The 26,427-nt window shown below is 40.8% G+C and overlaps 1 protein-coding gene across 2 annotated transcripts; it reads left to right on the top strand.

Moving 5' to 3' along the window:
- Positions 1–8,328: 8,328 nt before the first annotated feature.
- On the top strand, positions 8,329–23,342 carry GYG1 (glycogenin 1). Of its 2 annotated transcripts, XM_061452790.1 has the most exons (8): positions 8,329–8,561; positions 11,743–11,878; positions 13,716–13,890; positions 14,289–14,451; positions 18,197–18,323; positions 21,422–21,641; positions 22,273–22,323; positions 22,534–23,342. In XM_061452790.1, the coding sequence occupies exons 1-8, from the start codon at positions 8,555–8,557 to the stop codon at positions 22,702–22,704; spliced, it is 1,050 nt and encodes a 349-aa protein (XP_061308774.1). In that variant the 5' UTR covers positions 8,329–8,554; the 3' UTR covers positions 22,705–23,342. The 2 variants fall into 2 exon arrangements, with proteins under 2 accessions (XP_061308774.1, XP_061308775.1); XM_061452791.1 differs by lacking the exon at positions 22,273–22,323.
- Positions 23,343–26,427: the final 3,085 nt, after the last annotated feature.

The raw sequence follows: 26,427 nt of genomic DNA, 5'->3' as shown, positions 1-26,427 counted from the left end.
CATAAGCAATAGGCTGCATCAAAACATAAAAGGTCACTAGCAAAAGCATCAGTAAGAAGCAAATGGAGCTTAGACCTTCTTATTATGTCAATCATGGCTTTTAAAACAAGCAACCAAGTGTCTGTCCATCCCCAGTTAGTACTCTCTGTAATTAAATCTGTCTTCCTATGAACAACTAATGTAAAGAATGCAGAGCATGGGTAATGTGATTGCTGTTCCCAGCCTAGTGAACAGAACTGCTGCATCTGCATTGTGAACAATCTGGAAGCTGTGGGGAAACATTGATAAAAATCCTGATAAAAGACAATGAAAAAATAACCAGACTATACAATGAGAAAAGCATGAGATGTTGTTTCAATGTTCATGCAGGATAAATAATGCTATGGTGTGTGTGAACTATGCAGCTAGAAATTCATCACTGAGCTGTCCCTGATACACACAGACCAATTTGTAAGAGAAGGCATTGTCAAACTAATTATGCCCAGCTTCCTAATATAGCCCTAAAACATTTGAAGGAACCCACTTTATACAGCATATACTGCAAGGTAGCTACATTTGACAGCTATTGTAACTGAGATGGAGAGTAAACTTAAGGATCAACCTTTTAACATGGGGATATTTACTTGGAATTATAGCCCTGAGATAGCAAACATACCCAGTACAGCCAACATGGATGCTGTAAATATGACACAGCATGCAAGAAATTGTTTTCTGCAGACTTCCAACAGGAGAAGAATTATCCATTTCTTAAATGGATGCAGAACTACAGCACACAATCAGCGTGAACAAGGAATGTGTAAGGCTGATTCAAGTAGCACTCCTTTAACTGTCCACCAGACACTTTTCTCTTTATATCCAACCTATTTTTCATCATTGTGACAAGACCTCTTTCCTTCAGCATGTATGACACCAATTTTAGCACAGAGATGAGGTTTAATACCTACAGACCACTTTGCACTGCTATGGCTCTGACAACAAGGACTGCTGATCAACATCTTGTAACCTTGACTAATGATCTTTTTCTTGTGCAAACCTGATAGTCCCAAGATAAAACTCCACTTAAAGAAGACATTTCTAATCAGCCCTCAAGCACACTGGCATGCTTAGGTCAACAACCCAGGAATGTGTACCTCTAGGCTCACATCATTCTGCTTTGATGAATACAAGACCTTGTCAGTGAGGTCAGGTGTGGAAGCCACTACACCACAGATCTGTACTGCTAATGTTCTGTGCAGTCCTGAGGAAGTCTTGTAAGAAAGACCAGTGTTGCCTGAACTGGTGGTGTCATACTGAAACAATTCTTTGAGGTCAATTAAAATTACCTCCCAATTAACACTGCTGTTGCTTTATACTAGCATAAACTGCAAACTGTCTTCCCATTTAATCTAAATGAAACCTATAATCTTCTTCAGTAAAAATGGATGTGGTAATGGTTAACTACTGAGATATGGGATTAATACTTATATAGGTTTTGCTATTTTTATATCAATAACTATAATTGCTGAGCATTAATGTTAATCTGTTACTTCTCTAGTAACATTCTAGTCCTAGACAAAGATTCTGGGTTCATCTAGTTCAGAGAAAAGGAGTCTGAGGGGTGACCTCATGGCTCTCTGCAGCTTCCTGAGAAGGGGAGATGGAGAAGAAGGTGTTGAGCTCTTCTCCCAGGTATTCGGGAACACGACGCTTGGAAATGGTTCTAAGACATGAGGAAGCATTTCTTTACCAAGAGGGTGGTCAAACAGGCTTCCCAAGAGGTGGTTGATGCCCTGTGCCTGCCAACATTCAAGAGGCATTTGGACAATAACCTTAATAATATGCTTTAACACTGGGTCAGCCCTGAAGTGGTCAGGCAGTTGTAGTAGATGAGCACTGTTGGTCCCTTCCAACTATTCCTATTCTGTTCATGTTGTTATACTTCTTTATCTATGAAAGGGGTTGAAGTATTTGAACTTAATGATACTAAGGTCTTCCAAAGGGAACTAATAGAATTCACTTAATCAGAAATGTCATTCCCAGGATATCATCCTGATTATTTATTTTTTTCCACATGAGACTAAAGGTAATTGCACAGGCTAAAATGGAGAAAATACTAGTGTGAAATTCAGCAAAATTCTAGCATGAAACTAGAGCATTGTAGTAAGTCTGAGGAACTTGTATTATCACCACTTCTTCCCAAATCCCTGATAGAATCTCTGTATTTTCAGCACTTCACATCTCCAGAATTTTTATCATCTACTAGTTTGTTTGTTTCAAGTACTAAAGAGTTTTAGCACTTCCTGTAGTAAGGAATGAAATGCATGTTAATATGAGGTACCAGGAGTCTTCTATTTTGGAAGAGTGTTTGAAAGATTCTGGTCAGCACATCTATGCAGGTAAGAAACTGTTAAGATTGATTATTACCTAGTCAGGCAGTAGCATCTACAGCTTGGATACACGACTGAGACTCCACTGTATAAAGAAACAGATGGCATTACTGGTTTCAGTCTAGTACTGAAGAGAGAAAACAAAGGAAACAAGTATGTAACTGCATTGCTCACCCTTAGCATCATGGCAAATGAGGAGTGAACTGGTGACAAAACCTTGCTCCCTGCTCCCAGACACCATGTTGTTATCTGTCAGTCTTGGGGCCTCGCATCCAGAAGAATCATTTGCAAAGAGAAGCAGAGTGCAGGCTAGGAGAAAGACACGGGTACAAGTGCCTTGTTTAGCATATTTGCTGAAGGAGAAGAGGCTTGTGAAATCATCTGTAACTGGTTCTGCGTTCTCCAATGACATTTAAACCTTTTCACTAAGTTTAAGAAAGAGGAAAGAAGTCTCAGCATTACTACTTTTTAACAGGTTTGGAAAGACTGATGAGTGACAGAACTATTTGTCCAGTGAGAAGAAAAAGCTCAGCATCTATTTACTTAGTAGATGCCAGGTTATTCATGCAAACAGAAGAGAAGCTTCTATTGTACCTTGCATTACAGACCACTGAGAATCAAACCAAATGGTGATATAAATCAAAAGAAACTGAGATATATTTGTTTCACTGCTTATATAATTGTTTATCATGTTAGCTACAAGGAATCATTAAACTGCTGAATGTGGTCACTGGCATGTGTTAAGTAACACACCAAGCAAATGCAAGATGGACAGGGGTAGAGCAGTTGATGTCATCTACCTGGACTTGTGCAAAGCATTTGACACTGTCCCACACGACATCCTTGTCTCTAAATTGGAGAGACATCAATTTGATGGATGGACCACTCGGTGGATAAAGAACTGGCTGGATGGCCGCACACAAAGAGTTGTGGTCAGTGGCTCAGTGTCCGGCTGGAGACCAGTAACGAGTGGTGTCCTTCAGGGATGGGTGATGGGACCGGTCTTGTTTAACATCTTTGTCACTGACATGGACAGTGGGATTGAGTGCGGCCTCAGCAAGTTTGTCAATGACACCAAGCTGTGTGGTTCGGTTGATACGCTGGAGGGAAGGAATGCCATCCAGAGGGACCTTGACACGCTTGTGAGGTGGGCTGATGCCAACCTCATGAAGTTTAACCATGCCAAGTGCAAGGTCCTGTAGCTGGGTTGGAGCAATCCCAGGCACAGCTACAGGTTGGGCAGAGAAGAGATTCAGAGCAGCCCTGGAGAGAAGGACTTGGGGGTGTTGGGTGATGAGAAAATGAACATGAGCCAGCTTCAGTGTGTGCTTGCAGCCCAGAAAGCCAGCTGTATCCTGGGCTGCATCAAAAGAAGCGTGACCAGCAGGTCAAAGGAGGTGATCCTGCCCCTCTGTTCTGTGCTTGTGAGACCTCACCTGGAGTATTGTGTGCAGTTCTGGTGTCCTGAACATAAAAAGGACATGGAACTGTTGGAACAAGGCCAGAGAAGGGCCATGAGGATGATCAGGGCACTGGAGAACCTCCTGTATGAAGATAGGCTGAGAAAGTCGGGGCTGTTCAGCCTGGAGATGAGAAGGCTGCGTGGAGACCTCATAGCAGCCTTCCTGTATCTGAAGAGGGGCTATAGGGATGCTGGGGATGGACTATTCATTAGGGACTGTAGTGACAGGAGAAGGGGTAACGGGTTAAAACTTAAACAGGGGAAGTTTAGATTGAATATAAGGAAGAAATTCTTTCCTGTGAGGGTGGTGAGGCACTGGAATGGGTTGCCCAGGGAGGTTGTGAGTGCTCCATCCCTGGTTGGTGTTCAAGGCCAGGTTGGATGAAGCCTTGGGTGACATGGTTTAGTGTGAGGTGTCCCCTGCCCATGGCAGGGGGGTTGGAACTAGATGATCTTAAGGTCCTTTCCAACCCTAACTATTCTAGGATTCTATGATTCTAAGATTTCGAAGATAGAGCCTAGCTTGGCAGGAGACTATTGCATTGATATAATACATGAATTTCTTTGAAGGAAATGAGGCCAGATCTGTGAATGGACTCTGGGACAGGCAAAGAAAATGCCCATTAGGAAACAAGATTAAGATGGAGTGACAGCATTAATTTTTAATTATTCAAATAGAAACACCAAAGCCTATTCAGTCCCACTGGAATAAGTTACATTATACTGAAATCATAGAATGGCTTGGATTGGAAGGAACCTTAAAAATGATCTAGTTCCAACCGCCCTGCCACAGGCAGGGACACCTTCCACTAGACCAGACTGCTCACAGCCTTGTCCAACCTGGCCTTGAACACTGCCAGGAATGGGGCAGCCACAGCTTCTCTGAGCAACCTGTGCCAGTGTCAAACCACGCTCATAGTGGGTCTAAGCCAAATCTACCCCTTTCAGATTTTCAGAAATCCTAGCCCTATGAAAAATTTGTGCCAAATTTTAAAATTCTTAGCAGACTGTTCTAAGTTCGGAAACAATAAATGTCCAGTCTTAGCTTCACAGTAAGGTCAAGGTGAGAAGGGGTTCAAAAAACTGAGGGGATGACCCAGAACAATTTTTGTCATCAGGGAAGTTTATGACAGGGCAAGACAGAGATGGCAGGACAAAAATGGAATCAAACCTCTCAGCAGAGTCTTGAATCAGGCTATACTCTTTTTATACACCCATCTATGCACTTCACACTATGGAATTCTGTTTCCTGACTAGACAGATTATCATTTCAGTTGAAAATTGAATTCCAGTACTTCAAACTTACTGAATGCATGGAGTCGACTATTTTTCTTTTTTCCTCCAGATTTGGCAGAGGCAGAAATAATGTTTTATATTGAAACTTGCCTTAGAACATTTTATTAATTTAATGTTTGGACTCATAGTGCACATTTGAAAAATTATTATATAAAGTGTAAGTGGCTAACCAAGTGCTTTAGAAGTTTACACTTAACACAGTTACAGGGGTAGCAGTTTCTGTTACTGCTATGTAAATCCTAACTGTATTTCAAAGCTACTTCTTAGTATTTGGTGTTGTGAAATGTCTTTTTACTTAATTTGTAGACAAGCTCCTACGAAAATAACAGTATTAGTCATTAAAAATAGAATGTTCCATAATGCACATGGTGATTCGACTTCTGTGATATGCACTGTGATGTAATTTTGTAATTGCATAATCACAAGCTAATTTTTCATAGGATGTGCACCTTGTTCAGTATGCCAGTATGCACTCATGAGCTGCTATGCAGCACTTCGTCCATTCTTTCCAAATGTTGTCTGCCTCTATCCATCAAAATGCATTCCTTCCTCCTTCTCACCAGATTTTTATCAAGTCCTATAGTGTCCTAGGCTTAGATGCTTTCCCATCTTAGCTCTCATCTCCTGAGAGCTTGTCCCAAACATTCCTTTTTTTTTTTTTTTCAGTTTTCTCATGTCGCATGATCTTTTCTTCCTTCTGATGTGGAAGCCAACGGGACACCAGACTATCCCTCAGGTTCTTCCTGTGACTCTTCCCCTTGTGGGGAAAGGAGTGTTAACCAGTCAGTACAGGGGCATGGATGTACGTATAATCCAGTCACACAAGAGAGCCATAGAATTTACAGCCTGTTCAATCATAAGCATCTGAAAAATCTCAAACAAGCGCGTGCAAATAGGAGTGTGCATAGGGGCAGGGGAGCATTTCTCTGTCACACTTTAAAGCTTAACACCGACAAACCTAATTGATTGTTTGTTTTATCCTTTAACATGGAAACCAGAAGGAATTATGCCCTTTTGCTCCACTCTAACATAATACAAAGGAGCCAGAGGGGCGGCAGAGAGGGCAGTCACCAACAGCGGCTATTCTATTGTTTTCTCTCAAAACTTGGCAAAGCAACAAGCTAGACGCAGCTGAAATGTGCTGGCTAAAAACTTCTCAAAACTTTCATCTGAGACAGACACAAACCATGCCCAACACCATTACAGAGAAAGTTTATCAAGCCATGGATACCTGAAAAAGAGCTGCATATGGGAAAAATATTAGTAAACCCTACTCATGTACAACATACCAGCATTGTCTGTAATTGTGATTCATGCATTTTTTTACACATGCCGTTTTATAAATTACTTGTATGTTCTAAAAGTTTGGTTTTTTTTTTCTCTTGGTCAAGGAGCACTTCCCTGACTTTGGCATTTTTAAAAGTAAGCAATTTGATTTTAAGACTTGTCTACAAAAATTGTCTCAGCTCAAACATCATTTTCTGTATTGGGTAAATTGGAGGTGAAATGTTCTTTGTTCATCAGTTTGCATTTGAGGGTTTGTTTAGTTTTTAAATCCTTTCATGACAAAACCCCTTTGCCATTTCAGGTTAGAAAGGGGTTCCCTTCCTAACAGATTTTCCTCAGGTTATTCTTGGTGAAAAAACAGATATAGGCCATTGTCTTGAGGAAGACAACAGACTGCAGAAAAGGACCTTGGAGTCCTCGTAAATGCCAAGTTGAACGTGAGCCAGCAAAGTGCCCTTGCTACAAAGCGGGTGAATGGCATCCTGGGCTGCATTAGGCAAAGCATGGCCAGTAGTTTTACAGAGGTGATCCTTGCCCTCTGCTCAGCACTGGTGAGGCATCACTTGGAAGACTGGGTCCAGTGCTGGGCTCCCCACTCCAAGAAACACGTGGACATACTGGAGAGAGTCCAACAAAGGGCCATAAGGATGATGAAGGGTCAAGAAAGCATCTGTTCTATGAGGAAAGCCTGAGAAAGCTGGGACTGTTCAGCCTGGGGAAGAGAAGGCTCAGGGCGATCTCACTGATACATATAAGTACCTGAAGGGAGGGCATAAAGAAAATGGAGCCAGGCTCTTTCCAGCGGTGCCCAGTGACAGGTCCAGAATCCACGGGCACAAACTGACATACAGGAGGTTCCCTCTGAACATCAGGAAACACTGCCACTGTGAGGGTAACTGAGCACTGGCATACAATGCTACTCAGAAGCCATCTGGACATGGTCATAGGCAGCCAGCTCTGTATGACCCTGCTCAAACAGCAGGGCTGGACCAGATAACCTCCCAACCTCAACCACTCCATGATTCTGTGGCCTAACTAATCTCTTCAGTTAGGCTATCTTGTACATCTATGCCTTTTGCTATTCGTCATAATTTTTAATTGCTTAGTAGGTAAAGAGTCATGTGAATAACAAAGGACCTGTATTAGAGTCTTAATACTCTTAATGCTTGCAAAAGTTAGAAAGAAAAGCACAAGAAACTTATTAAAATCCTTCCTATAGTCCTGGGAAAAAAAAAAGTACAGCTTAAATTTCTTCAAGGACTGCAACTGAGCCATAAAGAAAATATGTAAGTGTAGGTATATCTCCTCATCTCACCCGCTGACACACAACCCCCAGAGGTACCAAGCACTGCCAACAGTACCAGTTATGCTGTACAGAAGCATGATGGTGTAACCCTTCAAATTAAAACACCTCGGGCCTTCTCTAGGGACCCTCCTGCCATCCCATAGCCCCCTGCAGCTCCCACCAACATACCTGCAGTAACCCTGTGCGTGCCAACACCTGCATTTCAAAGCCCACCAGTGATCCCAACTGTGCGTGGAGCTGCCTCGTAGGAACACCATCCTCAGCTATCATTTTGTGGTAGTACCAGCAACGGCTCACCAGCCGACACACTACCCCAACACGGCCACAGGACTAGGGCTGTCTGGCGTTTGCCTATACTGTAAATGCATCCCTTGCTGCTGCAGGTGGCTTTTGGCCAAGCGTGGTTTTATTCCTTTTCCCTGCAGGGCTCGACGGACACAGGAGGAACACTCTGTTGTGCCACCGGTGCCGCAAATCAGAGCCACACCATCCCGATATGGGGTCCTGTCCCCTGTCCGCACGGTGGAACATTTTCAAGCTCCTGTTTGGCCTAGGAGGCACCAGGGAAGACGGTACTTCCTCCCGACGCCTCTCCGATCCCCGGCCGCCCCTGCGGGGGCCCCGCCATGCCAGAAGAGGGGCACAGCGTGCAGCCACCGCCCCAGACCATGGCGGAGACCCCGCCCCGCCGCGACGCGGGGATTCCTTAGGGCGGGGCCTCCTCCTCCGGCCACAGACGTCTGCCCCGTGGCCCCGCCCCTATATAAGGGTCGGTCCGAGCTGGGCTCTGGCAGCTTGGCCGTACCTCTCCGGCAGCCGACCCGCGGAGCCGCCGCCATGGCAGGTCAGTGGGCGCGGCCACCGCTCCCCGCGGGCCCCCGCCGGGCGCGCCGCGACTCGCGCGGGCTGCTGGCGGCGCGGGCCGCGTTGCGGGGCCGCCGCGCGCCCCCGGTGCCTTTCCGTCCGCGGCGCGGCCCGCGAGAGCCTATTTTTAGGTGTCGGCCCCAGCCAGCACGCGGCGAGCCCGTGCCGACGGCGGTGGGGGTAGGGCTGCACGGGAGGGGGGGGGGGGGGGGGGAGTGGAGGCGTCCCTCGGGGCAGGGCACCGCCGCGCGGTTGGTCGAGGGGATGCTGCGGTGCAGCCGCACTCCCTGGTACCCCCATCGCCAGCGGGAGGGATGCGGCCAGCGTGCGGGAGAGCAGGAGCGTCTGGGGGGGTCCCTGTAGGGCCGCAGCGGCTCGGAGGGGAAAAGCTGGCTCTCTCCCGAAACGCTGACGAGAGCGTGCAACTGCCGTGCGCTCTGATGCTTTTTCACGATTCTTGCCTCAGCTGAAGCTGTCAGCGGAGTCGGTTTCACTTTCGGATCTGGAAGGTTGCAGGGAATCTGGTGCTCTGCCTTCTGGTGCACGTCTCGATTAGGTGCTTCTGTTCCTAGAAATCCTGTAGTCAGAAAGTCAGACGTGCTAGAGCCAGACTCAGAGAAGAGGCAAACACCTGCAAACTCGGCTGTGTCTGAAAATGCTTTCAGGGGAAGTTTCTCAACATCTAGGGCAAGCACTCCTACATGCTGTCACATAAAAGATTGCTCCTAGCTCAGACTTCCAGGATGCTCTGGGGTGTGTAAGGATCCTATAGCCTATGAATTGGGCAGCCAAAGATGTCTCTGAGGTAGCTTGGGTTTGCCTAGATAAATCAATTATGAAGTTGTGCAACTGCCTCCCATTCTCTGTGGTCTTGCAGCCGCACTGTTACTAACAGTTCATTATGTTTCAGGCATAATAGTGACTGCTGTGTGAACATAACCTACTGTAGAGGAAGTGTTCACAGAGAATGGAAGGGGGGAGAGGATGGGAAGGGAGACTCACACAGCTGAAATACTTGTGGTTTGGGTAGAATAGACTAGTCTTGCAGATGTAACCTCTTTATTAAAGAGCAACTGCTCTTGCCAGAATTGTAGTATGGACTCATTCATAACACATCTGAATGTATATGCGAATGTACTTTAGAGAAGGTATGAGACAGAACATAACTCATTCCGAACTTTGGAGAGCTGTACTGACTTGGATGCCCTATAAGTTGCTAGTATCCTCCTCCTGTGAAGCACTCAAACTTTCCTGCTGAGGCTGGGATGTAACAGGGCTTTTTAGGCTTTGCTCCATCATTAAGTTGACTTTATTTCTCTAAAACCTTTGTGAATACTCAGCTTCAGCAAGATAAGATGTGGGAGAAGTACACCTATTAACAGTTCAATGAAAGGGTAGTGGCAAGGCCATTTTAAGAATTAGCCTTGCACTGCTGGGGAAAAAAAAACCAAAAACAAACAAAAACAAACCACCCCCCAAAAAAACCAAAACAGACCATAAATAAAACCAAGGCAACATTCAGATGAATGTTGGGCACAACCCCACTTTATCTACACTGGATTTCTAGTAAGCTGTGAGCCAGCAGAGCGGCAGACTTCTATGTGTTGAGGAGTAACATGCAAATTAAGTCATGAAAAATGTTGCTACATGCTTGCCATTTGTAAAGCTTAAAGAAACACATTCTGTACATTTGCTGAATATATGTACTAGTACAAATTGTTAGCTAAAGTCAATTGCTGGGATAAAAAAAAATCGACCCAACAAACTTTATTTCTGGTATTGCAGAAGCTTTTTTTGAACTTTGTAATTGGCCACTATAATCTAAATCCCTTGGGACTAGTCGGTTTTGCTGCTAAGCAAAACAGAAAGTTTTGTAGCTGGTCTGTAGAGCTTGCAAACCAGGTTTCCAGTGCTTATATACAATTGTAGTACATGGCTTTCTGTTGTCAACTGTTAAGATAGTATTAAGTTAAAAAGGTAATTGGTAACTGTCTCATGCAGTGAGCTGTACCAAACAACAATTTCTCTGGAAGTAGAGCACTCAGTAATCTTACTACTAGACTTGATAGCAAGCCTCTAAGTGCCCAGAACCCTCGCTCTCCATCCTGATCTAGCCTAGTTTACTTCTGTAAAGAAAAATCACAGTTTTTTAAATAAATTTGAATGTGGAAATCTACTCTCAAAATTCCTGGGAAGAAGCTGTTTTGTTGATGTTGTCAAAAATGGTTTGGTAAAAAAGAGCACATTTCCTTTCCAAGCTACAGTGCTTTATAAAAAGGTCTACATGACAATAGCTAGCAGTGAACTGAAGAACTTGTTTGCTTTTGTCTGTTCCACCCTGGCAGCTTAAAACAACCTGACAATTGAAAGAATGCAAAGCTTGTATTATATGACAAAGTGATCCATCTTAATCTCTATTTAAGGTAGAGCTGAAGCAGAAATCATACTTGATAGTAACCATCCAACCTTACTACTTTTTGCTTGAAGAGCAAAAACTGTTGTTGCAAGTCTTATTTTTATCATATTACTGGTTACTTCCAATTTAAAACTTGCATTCCTGTGACTGAACTGCAACCATGGGTTGCAGAACAACTAATCTGCCAAATCCTGAGCTAGCAAAACTTAATACTGTTGTCCAAGATCTAATTCAATGCTTGCTTTCATTTGAAAATGAAATCAAAATTTTATGCTGCCCTGGCTTCAGGGTTGAGAGCTGAACCTAGAGTAACTCTACAGAACTACTAAATTTGACCAAATGCAGGCTCAGTGACTCCCAGTACTTTTAGCTTAATATTGTATTGATGGCCAAAATAAGGCTCTCTAGACTTTTTGGATTGTGTCTAACATTTAGCATGATTTATTTAACCTGTGGGCAAATTGAAAGTGGTATTCTATTGCAACAGTCTTGATTTTGCTGGGGGGAGGGTGCAAGTGGGGGGGTGTTACTGCACTTTGCCATGTGTAAAGTTACTAATAGGAAGTGTAGCTATGTAAGTATAATCTGCTTAATTCAGCTATCTGGGTAGACCCAGTATGCAGAGTTAAAGGGCACATCTTGGGGGTCTTATAACATGACTATCTAACAGTACTAGGTTTCTAGTATATCTGTCCTGGAATAAAATAGTGGATCATGCTAACTTGACCAAGTTAATGTCTTCCAGACCAGTCTTTTGTGACTCTAGCCACAAATGACTCCTATGTGAAAGGAGCACTGGTACTTGGCTCATCTTTGCAACAGTACAGAACAACAAGGAAGCTGACTGCACTCATAACTCCTCAGGTCTCAGATCTTATGAGGTAAGGTCGTTTACAGGCTTAAAACTGCTGCAGTTCCTGCTGATGTGAATGTTGAAAAATGGAAGTTAAATTCCTTAAAGTAACCTTCCAAAATCTGGAAGCTTAATGGCTAACCCCAGCAGAATTCAATTTATACTGTGTTGTTTTTTTTTTCTAACACATGATGAGTTAACAAATGCTGTGTAGATAGAGCACTAAATTGAGTTGATACTGATATTTCGACTGGATCTTTGTTCTTTAATAGTTCTGCTTCAGACTGTCCAACAGCATGGTATTGTCTATGTGTTCATTAGTGCTGTGTGTATGCATTTGGAAGTGAGAGTAGAGGATTGGTATTTGTCCGAGATATATTCCCAACTGAGATAATGTAACACAAGCTCTCCTGAAATCCAGCAGACACTTCAAGTTTCTTCATGAGAGAGGAAAATGAGTAGAACTAGAATAACACCAAGTATATCAAATAAGCATATCAACAGAGCATCTAATGCGGTTACCATAATACAATAAATGAAATTAACTGCTTTCTACAGCCTCTCTAGAATAGTGTTGGTATAGAGCAGACTGGGTGCTCTTACCACATGTTATAGGGTGGGAAAAACAAACAAACAAACAAAACCAAAAAAACAACCAGAAAACCAAATGCCAATTAATAGCTATATGAACTACCAGATGATAGGTCAAGATTCTCTACATGGGGGAAGTTCTGAAAAGAACTCTCTCTATAGAGACAGAGAGGTGTCTCAATAAAAAAAATGTGCGTGACTCTCCCTGGAGTATCTTGACAGCTAAACAGCCTTATTAATATTAAGATCTTACATATAGGAACATCTATTTTAGCCTATTAAGTGAGTGTGCTCTTTTAAGATGACTCATAGATGTGCTTATGTGCTAGTGTAAGCCAATGATACCTGCCTACCTAGTGGTGTAACTGGAACTTGAATTTCTCCCTTACCCACTGACAAGGTATACCTGAAGTTCAGAAACAACTGTCCATACCAAAATGTCAGTATAAAAACAGCCTTGTGAGGCAGAGTTCTAAAACACATATACAAGCCCTGTGGCTCAAATTGTACTGATAATTGCTGAGCATTCAAGATATGTTGTAGAATAGCAACAACTTACAGATGCTTCATATTGTAAGTGTTGTAACTCCTTAACCTCTCTTGAACTAATGGTAATGTTTTAGTGATGGTAAGGCAAAGGTTGTCTATCTGCCACAATTTTACTACGCTCTCTGAAAGTCTGTCCTCATTAGGTGGATGTGATACTGGGTCAAAACACTGCTATGCCCACAGCTGTTATTAAATGAATACAACTTTACGGGATAAAGAAGGTTCTAGCAACTGGGTCTAGTGAGATGTCCCCTAAGAGTCACAAACCCAGAACAGTTGTAACTATTGTGCAAACTGTTTCAACTGTTTAGGATTTAGCTGCTGTCCTGCTCAAGCTACTCTAACAGCTTCCCATTTCTTAACTGCCTGCTCAAAGTAGGCTGTTGACTTGCCAAAATTGAGTCTGGCTGAAAAAAGCTGTGTGAAAAGTTTGTACTACATAGCCAGTGACACACTGGACTTCATAGCAATGCCAATTAAAGCCCTGTTTGGGGAAGGAAAAAAAACCCCAGACTACGTAGTTACCCAAAATGTGGCCATTATAAACTAGAAACCTTGAGGTAGACAGGTATACTTATGCATTCCAACAGATGCAGTCAGCTCTTACTGATGGCATAAGAAATACTGCCAGGTTCCCTGGTATTCCACTTCTCCTAATAGAATCCATCATGTGGTCTGGCACTGCAATAATGGAACTAAATCTTGTCAACTGACTCTTTCCCCAGGAGAGTACTGGAAAAAGTCTTTGATGAAGTCATATTGGTAAATGTCTTGGATAGCGGGGACTCGGCACACTTGGCATTAATGAAAAGACCTGAGCTGGGTGTCACCCTAACAAAGCTTCACTGCTGGGCACTGACGCAGTTTTCAAAATGTGTTTTCATGGATGCAGACACAATGGTAAGTGGTTATGTCTCATGGTACCTCTTAATGACCTGCTATGGGAGTTGTTGGATTTTAGTTTTGTTTTTTTTTCTTTAGATTGGCTTTGTTGTTGTTGTTATTTGTTTTTTTGGGGAAGGGAGGTTGGCATTTTTTTGTTTATCAGGAGGGGTAATAGAGGCTTTTTTGCTACTTGGACTAGTAACTCTAAAAATGTATGTGCCTTTTCATCTAAATTAATTGTAATGTAGTCTGTGGGGGCTATCTCACTAAAGTGCTGTCTTCTGTAAGACCAGAGCATTGATAGAGAACTTTCATGTCATAAGGTGGATGTCAAAATCCATTAAAACATATGATATCCCAATTGCTACTGTAAAAAACAGAAAGCAAATTTTCTTTTACCCCTTTGCAACTAGGTTTTGTCAAATATTGATGAGCTTTTTGAGAGAGAAGAGCTATCTGCAGCACCAGATCCAGGCTGGCCTGACTGTTTCAATTCTGGAGTCTTTGTTTACCGACCTTCCATTGAAACATACAATCAGCTGTTACAGTTTGCCACAGAGAAAGGCAGCTTTGATGGTATGTGTTAATTTGTATTTCAATTTAAGTTAGAAAATGGTAATAGTGGTGGGGATGGCTCCCTAGTTACATATGTGTCATGGAGACTCTAGGATAGAATGCGAAATTCAGTGTAACTACACAAAAATTACATCACTCTCACAACAGAGGCTATCATTAATTACTGTATGTAGTAAACTTTTTTTTTCCAGACTTTACGAAATACAAAGATTAAGTTAGGCCTCCAAACTAGCAGCTGTAAGCATCAGCAATGTAGAATCGCGTAACAAATTTTACATGTAGTGCGCACAGTGCATGCACTAGCAAATGAAGCTTCAGTAGTATGCATCATGCATTCCTAACACTCAAGGCTTGAGTGTTCTATGCTAACTCAAGTTCCTGGGGCGGGGTGGGGGAACAGAACTGACCAATTTCAGTGCAGCTTCAGAGACACAAACATCTGAAGATGAACCATCTCTTCATGAGCTATGTGATAGCTTTCTGTCATTATAGGGTGGTGACTGTCTTTTCTTTCCCAATATCAAGTGCATGTAGCCTTGGCTGCTTCCCACTGTGGGTCACTTGGGATTGGCCACTGTACCAGACTTGAGCTTGAGAACTCAAGTTCTACTGTCCTGTAAGTCTCCTAAATCTATTACTATTACAGTAGAAGCACATGCTGCTTGAAGACTGCTATAGTTAAAGGCTTCTGAGTGACTATCACTATCTCCTGTCACTAAATTTCATTATGCAACTACTGTGGTACAAAACAATGTCTAACTCAAAAAGCTTCAGAAAACTACATAAATAAAATGATAAAATGGAACTCTTTATGGAAGGTAATTAACCAGCCTGTTGACTTACCTTCCAGTACTTTGTAAAAATTAAAATTTCTAGATATCCCCCCTGGTCTGCAGAATAATCCCTTTTACTGTGTGGACTCTTGTGTGCAGTCTCCTTAGAACATCAGTTGCAGTTGGATGCTTAATGCTATTATATGAATAAACTCCAGTGAAAATGAGTAAATGTAATGAAGGGTTTGTCTGTATGTCTGTACCTGACTACTGATGAGGTAGCAGTTGGTAGTTCTAAGAGTGCTCTCAAATATTTGGTGTAAACTGACCACCAGCTATGGCAAAAGCTGTACTGCAGTACTGAATTTCTGCATTAGAAAAAAAAACCTAAACACAACTTCCCCACTAACCCTGGGGTGGAGGGGGAAGAGAAGAGGGGAGGGATGACACCAAGAAACAACCCCCCATCTTTGTGCAAACTGACTGTTGAGTAGCTCCAGGAGCCCCTGAGTCTTGGTGATTGCCTCCTCTGAGCTTTGTGCTTGACTGCTAGCAGACCCCATCATCTAGGTCTAAGGACCCCATCTTTTAAAAATACAGAACTGCTTACATTGTATACCTTCTAGCTTGAAAGCTGAAGCGACAAAATAGTGAAACTTCCTCAATGTCCTGAACATGAAGCAATTGTTGCAGCTCTTACCAGCAAAAATGGTGGGTTAATGGTTTACCAAATTTCTAGAACTGTAATTTGTACTTCAGCTTTAAAACTTACTCAGTTTTTATTAAATGGTAGCACTAGTCTGAGTAATGAGACCACAGAGACTTACACTACCTGCATAAGCTGCTGCTGAATTAATGAACTCAGTGTGTAGAAAGGGGATTTAAACTTAAATTTATCTAGACAGTAATAAAAGTTCCTAGGAAACATTTTATAAGGGAAACTCCTGTTAGGGTCGCTGCCCTTAACAGGACACAGGGATACAAACGCAACAAGCTACCAAGCTATGCATAATTAAAGTCAAGCTCTAAGAACCCCAAGTGCAGTACTAGTAACTAGGGAATGCAAGACTTTTCAGGATATTTAATGTTTATTACAGATGCTTCCTGTGTAATGCTGTTGTCCAGAAATGGAGTGATAGCTACTACTTTTATCTATTTAAACTTTACCTTTCTAGATACCATCTAAAAGTAGCATGTGTGTTGGAAAGTTTGGTTTTAAAAAATCTGGCAGTACTGATACCTTAAGAATGTTGCTATTGCTTTGACAATCATCTAACTCTTTAGCCTAGGATCTAAAATTATCGCTTTATATATACAGATATAATGCAGCAAGACTGTATCTGTAGATACATAGTTGATGTAACTACTGCCCAATTCTTTCACCTTCTGTCTAAGGCCCAGTTTATACAAGACTGCTGTTGAAGTCTGAACTAGGACAGCTAAATGCCACTTCCAGTGGCTGCTTTTTCACAAATGCATGCAGGCTGAAAACAAAAAGCTGAGTATGTAAAACAATCGAGTGAGAGAAAGTCCTGTAGAGTGAGTTAAATACATTGTTGCTGCCCCTTCAGTTATGAGCTATCTGTTCTGTGAGGGCACCCCAGACTTTCTTCCCTTTTAGGTGATCTTACTGTTAACATTCACATTCTTAACACAGCATGAAGTTAGAAGTTAAAATGAAACATAGCTGAGGAAAGACGAGGGGACTTGTCTGGTTTCTTTAACTGCATTCTGTTATGATGGGCACAACTTCTTCAAAAGTGCTTTTCTTCCTTTATGGTTGAGAGGCAAGTCAGAGAGTTGAAATTACTGGACTGAGTCTCTAGGCAGTTTCTCACTCTGCAATATGCATGTGTGCTGACAGCTGTAACAGGATACTTGGAATTTATATGTGTTGCTATACGGTCTGTACAACTAAGTTACACCCAGTGTCCAGATACTTCAGTGGCAAAAAGCAGCTTCTGCTCAAACAGTGGTGAAGGTGTAAACTTCCCTAAATCTAACTGTAGGCCAATACAAAAAACCTTTCTTTAGTCAGCAGATACTGAGTGCTTTAATATTTTAAAGATTAAAATAACATCTCTTTTCTAAGCTATTAATTTACCTATTGTTTAGGAATGCTACTTGTGAATGCAGTTACAGGTGAAGACAGCAAAGGAAAGTTGAGGGACTCCCTTCAGTCTCCTTCATAAGAGGAATTATTAGCACTTAAATACTAAGTATATTCATTGTAATAAAGAATTAATGGGTATAAATAAGTAGTTTTAACTTCTCAGTAGCTGCCTATTAACTTGTCTGCTTTCGGCCAGAGGCTATGTTTGTAGCTACTCTAGCACTGATATACCAAACACTTTCAGACTCATTTGACTTCATTAGAACCTCTACTTGTAAGCAAAGAGGTGACCACTCCCAACACAGTAGGTCTGGCTATAACTTAGATTATTGTCCTCACTCAGGGGTTAGTCAGCAGCTCTAGTTTTGCTAGAGTTGCCACCAGGCTTTTCTTATTGCATTACAGGGTAGGTAGATGCATCCTGATCTAACAGACCACCGATACCCTAACTCTGGCACTGAGATATTGGTCATGCATCTGAAAGCATAAGTAATAAAACTAATTTGTGGCACTTCAGCTTCTGAAATGTATCTTTCCTGAAGCTGAACAGTACTTAATTGTCAAGTCCTGTTTTCTGCTGCTTTATACACCTTGAACTTAAGCTACAGAAGAAACTGAATGTCAGGGTTTGTAAGCCATCTGTTAGTAAAATGTAATGCCACACTATCTTTTTAACTCTCTCTGTTTAGACTTTCAAAAGCTGTAAGGTTTACAGGGTTGTTCCCAAATAGAGCTTTGGTGCTGTGTGCCAAACTCCTACTGGACATGACAACTGCATTACCAACTCTTACTTAGAAGTGATTGAAAGAGATCCTGAAACAGCTATCTGATTGTACTCTATTAATGCTTTCTGTTTCAGGTGCAGATCAGGGGTTATTAAACACCTTCTTCAGCAGCTGGGCAACAACAGACATGAGCAAACATCTACCATTTATTTATAATTTGAGCAGCACTTCAGTATATTCCTACCTTCCAGCATTTAAAGCGTAAGTTAAAAATTCTAAGATGACTTTTGAAGCTTATAGAAGCTACTTTCTTCTAACAGAATAAGCAGACACAATATGAACTTACACACTTTCTAAAGGGAGACGATTACTGTAACTAAAAGAAGGTATAATAGTTTCCTCTCAAAAAAGTTTAATATTAGTTAAATGAATCATCTCATGATAAATGCAGAGAGAAAGCTGTATCTGTAGCTTAAATCACTAGTCCCTGGTAGTAACACTGAAATTGATGTAAACACACTTGACAGGTCACTTTCAAAAGGAAGAACCACTGCTCCAGTGTGGGATACTGTCTGTTGCAGCTCTAATGAAAAGCAGTAGCTCTTGAACCTGCTTGAGCTGAACTTCAGCAGGTCACTGGTAAAATTGTTCCCACCTAGATAACTTGCCCTATCCTCACTCAAATTACTTAAGGCATTTAGCAACCAGTAGTTATAGTTCATCTAATTAACCTGTGCCATTCAAATAAATGTAGTGAACAAAGACTTGTATAAAGCTAAAATTCTCTCCCAAGTCTTTCTAGATCTCAGTATCAAGATGGAACAGACTATAGCCAACCACCATACCATTGCATGTGCACTGTGTAAAGTAAACAACTGTATCATCCCTAGCTAGCAGTACTAGATTTGGCATGCTAGTAAGCTGTATGTCAGTGGCAGGATAAAAATGTTTGAATAAACACAGAGGGAAGCAAAGGAAGCTGAAATGTTACACAAACTTAAGAGCTGCAAAAGTTGGGTGGGGGAGGGAAAGTACCAATTGCATAAAAACAATCTGATCTGAGTGACATCAGGTTACTAGTGTCTAAAGCAGCAGCTAGCATAAGCAGGACTGTTGCTGGCTCAAGATCAAGCTATGTCTTGTGATCAGAATACCATCTGAAATCGTGTCATGCTAAAAGCGGAACACTTATTTAAAGAAATACATGCAAGCCTAAGAATGATGAAGTAGTTGGATAGCATTTGATAAGCTAAGATCTATTGTAAACTGTGTCCTGTTTTTCATGGCTGACTGGTTGTTACATGACCTTAAGTTGACAAATGACCTTGTTGCCACAAAAGACTAACTGGATTTGGGGGCTCCTGGCAAAAATTCCATTTAACTAATTGAATCAATTGCCTAACTGAATTCAGCAGACCTTCGTAAGTAAAACACTTGAAGTGCAGCCCTTCCAAGTAGGAATGACCTGCTTAATAGGTGGAACAATTTCCCTTGGTTAGATCAGCAGCTATACTCCTGATAATCAGCAGTTGGAATAAAGTGAAATTTAAACCTACTGACATCAATAGCTAAGTTTTTAACAGCTTTGTACAGCGAGACTAGATTTCACAGCAGTCTCAGTAATCCTTTTTCCAAAGGAAAATGCCAATTCATGACAAATGCTCTCTAACTTCAAAACATTGATGAAGTACTTTTCTGGGAGATGGGGAAAGACAGATTAGTTGCTGAGGCCAGTGGGGACAGAAAACTTCCTAACAGTTGAGCTTAAATGGCAAAAGAAGTATTGCAGATCTAGAAAGTATCTAGAAAGCTCATAATGAAAACATCATAGAAATTTGGCATCTGTCAACTCGTGTACAGGTCTTAAGTGGACAGAACACTAAGAATACATTTTTCCCTTAGCAGCAAGTGTAGTAACACAACACCTCTTAGGCATTCTCTAGCTTAAACAGGCTTGATTTTTAAACAATGACAAATTTCCTCAGAACAGCAGCAGCTTAAGACAAAGAAAACTCAGGCTGTTAAGTAGTGCTGGGACAGCTAATAAAACTAGGGTAGTCCTCTTATAACAAATCTTGACATAGGGAGTTTAAACTTAAAGCCCAGGAACTGACCTCTTGAAAACTTTTTTTTTTTTCCTCTCATATTTAGTACAAATACTTGACCTTGTTTCACCCATGCACAGGTTTTCATTATGCAGTAAGATCACTTGTGTTCAAAACATTGAACATGAATACTGAAATACAGTCAAGGATCTTACAATAGTACTCCCCCCCCCCCCTTGTTATGAATATGTGTTTTTGGCATACTGCCTTGTTATGAATATGTGTTTTTGAAACCCACCTGCATCGTTTTAATATGTAAAATTCCTTAAACATCCAAGTTCTGGTCAAACTGACATGTTAGACAAATTAGATGCCATTATTATTTAATCATGATTGGAAGAAATCCTAGGGTGCTACAAACCAAAGCAGGCAAGACAGTCACTGGTACTAAAGAGTCTGGAATTGCTTGTTCACAAAACTGACTCAAGATGAACTCTAGTTCTGGAACCATAGAAGTATCTCTTTTAGTGCTGAGTTCCTTACTTCAGAAGGGGGTGCATCTCATCTACATTTGTATTTAAAAGAACATACTGATAACTTCTGAGACAAAGCTAGAAGTCCATATTGAAGAATAAAAAAACCCCAAACAAAAACAAACAAACCCCAAACAAACATCCATGGCTCAGCTAATCTTATTTAGAAAATAATGGTTGGTTGTCTAGCAAGACCCCGGTACGCAGAGATTAGAAGTCCTCTGAAATGCTGAGGTAATAGCTGCTGTTTTGCAGGGACACGGTCTTCCTGCAGGAGTGCATTCCAATGATCCTTTTTTTATAGGGCTGTAAACTGAAAGGGTAACTAACACTGACCCTTCTCTAAGTAATGCTTGTCATGCTTAACTGTCTGGATCACTGACTTTGGAGGAGAATCTTTTTCACTTTTAAAACCAGTTCTGATTGCAACGGCTGCTTGAGACTGCTCTTTCCTGAGCTATGGACATCACTACCTAAAGACTTGAGTTGGCTGTAAGTAAATAGCCCAGGCAATTATGTTTTGGCTGTGTTCTCTAGCGTAATGTAGAATTCCGTTTGTATTTTTTTTGTTGTTGTATAGCAATGCTTTCAGTCCCAGTAGGCATTGGCACTGCTGTCATTTAGCATTTAGCCTGCTAAATATATTCAGATTTCTGTTTTCTGGACACCTACAGAAACTGTAGGCTTTAAAAAAAAGATAAAAAAAATCTGTCAGTCACTTTCTAAACACATTTCTAGACACCTGCATAAACTGTGGGTTCTAACTTTTTCTGTCCAACAGGTTTGGTGCAAATACTAAAGTGGTGCATTTCCTGGGAAGCACAAAGCCATGGAACTATACATATGACTCCAGAACAAAAAGCATAAAAGGCAACATGGATGACCCTAAAATAGTTCACCCAGAATTCCTCAACATGTGGTGGAATACCTATACAGCTGATGTTTTACCATTACTAGAACAGCATGGAATTGTTGAAGACATTACTACCGGTGTAAACATGGTATGTGCTTTAATATTCTTGCACAAACTACCCAAGTATGGATGACAGGTTCTTTACTGTTCCACTGACTTCCCTCTGTCCAACTCGAAGCATGGGTGTGGTTTAGTTTGTGGGATGCAGGTTTTTTGGTTTCGTTCTTTTAAGCTTGGAATCAGTAACAGTACAGAAGAGAAGCATGATGTAGTGGTCTTGAACATAGCTGTCTGCTTGCCTAAACCTATGTAAGCAGCTAATGGTGCACCAGACACTATACTGTAGTAACTAATTTATACAGAGAAGGGCTCTAACTCTTAATATGTTGCAGCTACTGAGGTTCTCGAGCAGAACCACCCCCCTTCAGCATGCAATATGTACATACAAATCTTGCATGGTGAGACAAATCTAGGTAAGATTAGGATGACTAGAGAATGAATACTGGCAGTGATGTATCCCAATACTTAACAAAAGCCAAAGTACTGCTTCTAACTCTAGTTCTCATTCACAGTTTCATAGCTTTCATCTAACTGCAGACTATCTTAGCTTAGTAGATGGGCCAGTTTAAGTTCTCAACCTTTCTGAGACCAAAGTTACTGATCTCTTAAAATGTGCTTTCTCTTGTTAATCTTGCATCTTTCTAATGAACTATTTGCAGCTATCGGGCTTGGTCTATACTCTGGCTTTCTCTTGTGGCTTCTGTAGAGAGGTATGAAGAACTTAAACTTCACCTTTTTTTTCTCCCTGCTAACTTCTGTAACTCCGCTTTGTTATTTTGCTAGGAAAGCTGCACAATCCCTGCCCTTTGGCAATGCTTGCTGTTGTGCATGAGAATGTCTTTGTTATTCCATTCTATGGCCTGTTGCTCACTTTAGCTATGCAAAGTATTTCTGTATTTTCACTCCACCTTTTCTTTTAGACAGAGGTTACAGAGGCAGTGTCCCACATATCAATATCGGCACCATCACCAGTATTACCAACTATATCTTCAGAAGAACGCAAAGAACGGTGGGAACAGGGCCAAGCTGACTATATGGGAGTGGATTCCTTTGACAACATCAAGAAGAAACTTGATACCTATCTTCAGTAGAAATGCCTGTCAAAACAGTGGTGATGCAAGGACTTGTTCCAGAACTAACAGCTAGAAAGGTGTAGATGGTGGTCAGTTACACTTGCTAGTAGCTTGATGAAAAACTTCTTGGCTGAAGGCCTCTGCAGTGCTACCGATGAAGACTGAGCAAAAGCCAGGAAGCAGAATTCCTTGGGCCACCTATTACTGCCCACTTTCCAATTCCCCCTACTAGATAACACCAGGTATTTTCAGCTTAAATTCTGTTCTGTTGTGATCAATTGGCTCAACATACTTGTTGAAACTGGGTTTATTACCTCACCTTATTAAGGTGATAATTAGCATTGATTCCCTTTGTTTGCTGTTTTAGATGTAAAATCTAATTCATGGGATTGCTCATACACTAGGAGTGGTAGCCATTCTGCTTTACCATAAATGTATTTATGACACTGTGATGCATACAGATGTAACAGTAATAGCACTGCTTTGCTCTTCCAGTCACAATTGCACTGAAGTTTTGACCAGGTTCTTACGCACAGTGCCTAAAGCATGGCAGGAATGCATTTTTTTGGTTCTGTATACTACGGGACTAGTATAAACTGAGTTTTATCTGTTACTCGCAATGTTGCACTTGATGCAAAAATAAAAGCTGTCATGCATTTCTGACTTCCTTAAACTCTTGAGCAATTGAGGGGAAAAAAAAAAAAGCACAAACTCTAAAGCCTTCTAATATATTCAACAGGTATAAACTTTAATGCTACTCTAGCTATCATTAGCAAGTGTCCAGCTTTTAGCTCTGTAATTATTTACAGAGTATACAGCCATGTGCCCAAGGTGCTGTTTAGGGCCAATCCTCTGATTAGATTGCCATAAGCAGAGGATTGGGTATTGGAGGAAGTACCTGCTGAAGCTACTCACATAAGCAACACAGAACTTGGGAAGAGGGCAGCTTCCTTTCTGAGACTAAAGAAACAACATCCTGAACATAAGCCCTGTACACTACGAACTTGTTTTAAGCACCATAGTGATGTTGTTTTGGCAAAAGAAAGACTAATTAGTTGCTTAAGTAACTACCTTCCCTGACTGGGAGAAGTGTTTCTTCCATGTGCGCAGAATAAAAGTGCTTTTTTTTCCCCACTTAGGCTACATGTTGTATTCTAATGCATGTCAAAAACCAGTAAAAATACTGCAAATAACAAAAGCATGCTGAAAACAGATTGGCTGTTCTGTACTAAGTTTCAGATCCATACTTTAGCCAAAAGTCTAAACAGAACCAAATTGGTGTTCAGTCTTTGACAGCTATGCTCTGTACTAGTCCAGAAACACTAAGAAAATATTTTATTTCCTAATAAAAAAGGATTGTGGCAGGAAGCTGATGCAGGTGCTAAAGTTTTAGCCTAGAGAGAGAAAATGAACCAATCAACTCTCACAATTTGCTGGTAAAGCAGATGATGTAATCTGGGTATGAGATCGAGTTTATTTTTACTACTAAATTGCTCTAAGATTCCTTGGTCACCATTTATCAAAAATGCTATAGATGAGGGCCAAACCAAAGTAAGTTGTAGCTATTTAAAAGTACATAGCCCCTGAACTCCCACTTGTAACTAGCCGTTCCCTGTGTGGGTTTTAATTTTGCTGTGTTGTTGGGTTTTTGTTGTTTGGTTTGGTTGGGTTTTTTATTATTATTAAACAGATAAAGCTAAAGTTGTGTGAAATCAGGCAGGATTGTAAGTTACAATCTATAGTGACAAAAGTATACTTTATCCAGCAAGTACACATATTAGAAATTCTGTGTACTCACAAAATGTTTTCTGAAAAGTAGTAAAGTATTCTGTTGAAGACAAGAGTCTTAGTTTTCCACCCCTTGGCTGTAATCATAGTAGAGAATAGGCACATTAGTTCTTTTTTTAAGCTTAGTTGGAGAGAACTGAAAATGTAAGAGCATGAGACTATACCAATGTGAAAATCTGATTTAGCACAGAAGTTTTATTCTGTTACTACAAGAAGATAAGGAGAGATGTTGACTAAGTTGAAAACCTGCATGTTTTAAGTTAAAATATACAGCCAGTAAAGAAAGAAAACCTGTAAAACTGTTCTGTCCTAGTCTCTGTGACTCATATTATAGCCAAGCATTTACCAACAGCCTCAGGAAAGCAAAAGGTATGACATCTATACCAAACTATGCAGCTTATTTTCAATAAAATTACCTTTATGTCATTATCAGCCACTATTTATTTCCTTCATAATTACTGTAGGCAGCACTTACAGAAAGAAAAACCCCTTTTTGTCCCTTGCAGGAGTATTACTTGATACATCAAATGATTTTCTCCTCTAATCTGTATGTACTCAAATCAGTAGCTGAATTAAAGCACTACACTCAAGACATTATTGAAAAGAATCACAGCCCTACTTAGATTGCAGTTCAAATACTTGCCTTTAAAAAGCATATAAACTGAAGTGTTCCTTAGATGGTGACAACTCGGAGCATTTTTTTTTTCATTTATGTCTTTATTTTACACATAGAATAATTAAAAAAATAATCTCCAAAAACCACTGAACAAAACAGCATGACAGGCCACTCAGTCTTTGGAATTAAAAATGTAATTCCAAAAGTTCATTTCTAGAACATGCCACAGAGCATAGTGTTAGAACTTCAAAAAAACAAAATATTAACAGCTAAAGACTGCTTACAGATCATGAAAAGCAAAAGTAAAGCCCAATCAACCACAACACCTGGTTTTTAACCACGCAAGTAACTGGTCGATCAAATCAGATGGGACTTTTTCTGCTCTCACCTTTGCCCTTTAACTGTTATCTCATATACATTAATGGCTTTTTTGAGACATACTTTAATTAGCCATACAGCTTAGTAATAACTCCAGTAAGTTGTTTTTTTTTATAATCATAACTTAGCCACTCTGCAAAACATCAGCAGATTTTAATGCAAGTAATGATGTAGCTTAACTAGCCATTGAAATGTATCTCTTCCTCATGGAATTTTAACTTTGAAAGAATGACACAAAGCCAAGTCTTTCATTCATAATCAGAATTATTTCTCCAACTTCTCTCTGAATGGCAAAATCTGAACCACAAAACCCCGAAATTATATAAACTCAATTTAAAAAAAAAAAACAAAACACCAAACAAATGAACAAACCAAAAATCATGTATAACTGTTTGCTTGTTCTTTTGTCAACTTTCCAGTAGCAACCAGTTACTGGGGTTCATGTTTTCCATTAATCACATCTTTTAAGTCTATCAGAGAAAATTAAAACTACACCTTTCTCCATAGCTAAGATGCTGGCTCCCCAGAAAACTGCATCAGGCTACATATTCTGAATTCCTTTCTCACTCCTTCCATTGGCTCACCATCCTCCAAATATCAGACATCTTCCCTTTATTTCTCAGTCCCTTTCCATTTTCTATGTTTGCAATTCATCTTATGATCAGGTGACTGTATTCTAAGACATAAGAAAAGGTGAAAGGCATTAGAAACAAGTCATATTCCACTTCTCTGCTGCCAAACACACTTCCTGAATCTAAACATAGAATCTAAACAGGACCTTAATATAGCAGTATCTGCTTCCAATTTGAAGTCTAAGCATTACAGGGAAGGCAGTACAGTATTAGGAGCAGACAAGAACATTCAACTGAGATTTTCCAGTGCTACTTAATACTTTGCAGTACATGAATATGAGTAGCTTCCTATATAAATCAAGATGCATGCAGATTAGCATTCCATTA

Source organism: Pezoporus flaviventris, unplaced genomic scaffold (assembly GCF_033815535.1).
Source record: "Pezoporus flaviventris isolate CSIRO_AGI_PZ_B2104156 unplaced genomic scaffold, CSIRO_AGI_Pfla_v1 ptg000013l, whole genome shotgun sequence".
In the NCBI taxonomy this organism is placed as follows: Eukaryota; Metazoa; Chordata; class Aves; order Psittaciformes; family Psittacidae; genus Pezoporus; species Pezoporus flaviventris.
This window is presented reverse-complemented; position numbering and strand designations above follow the sequence as displayed.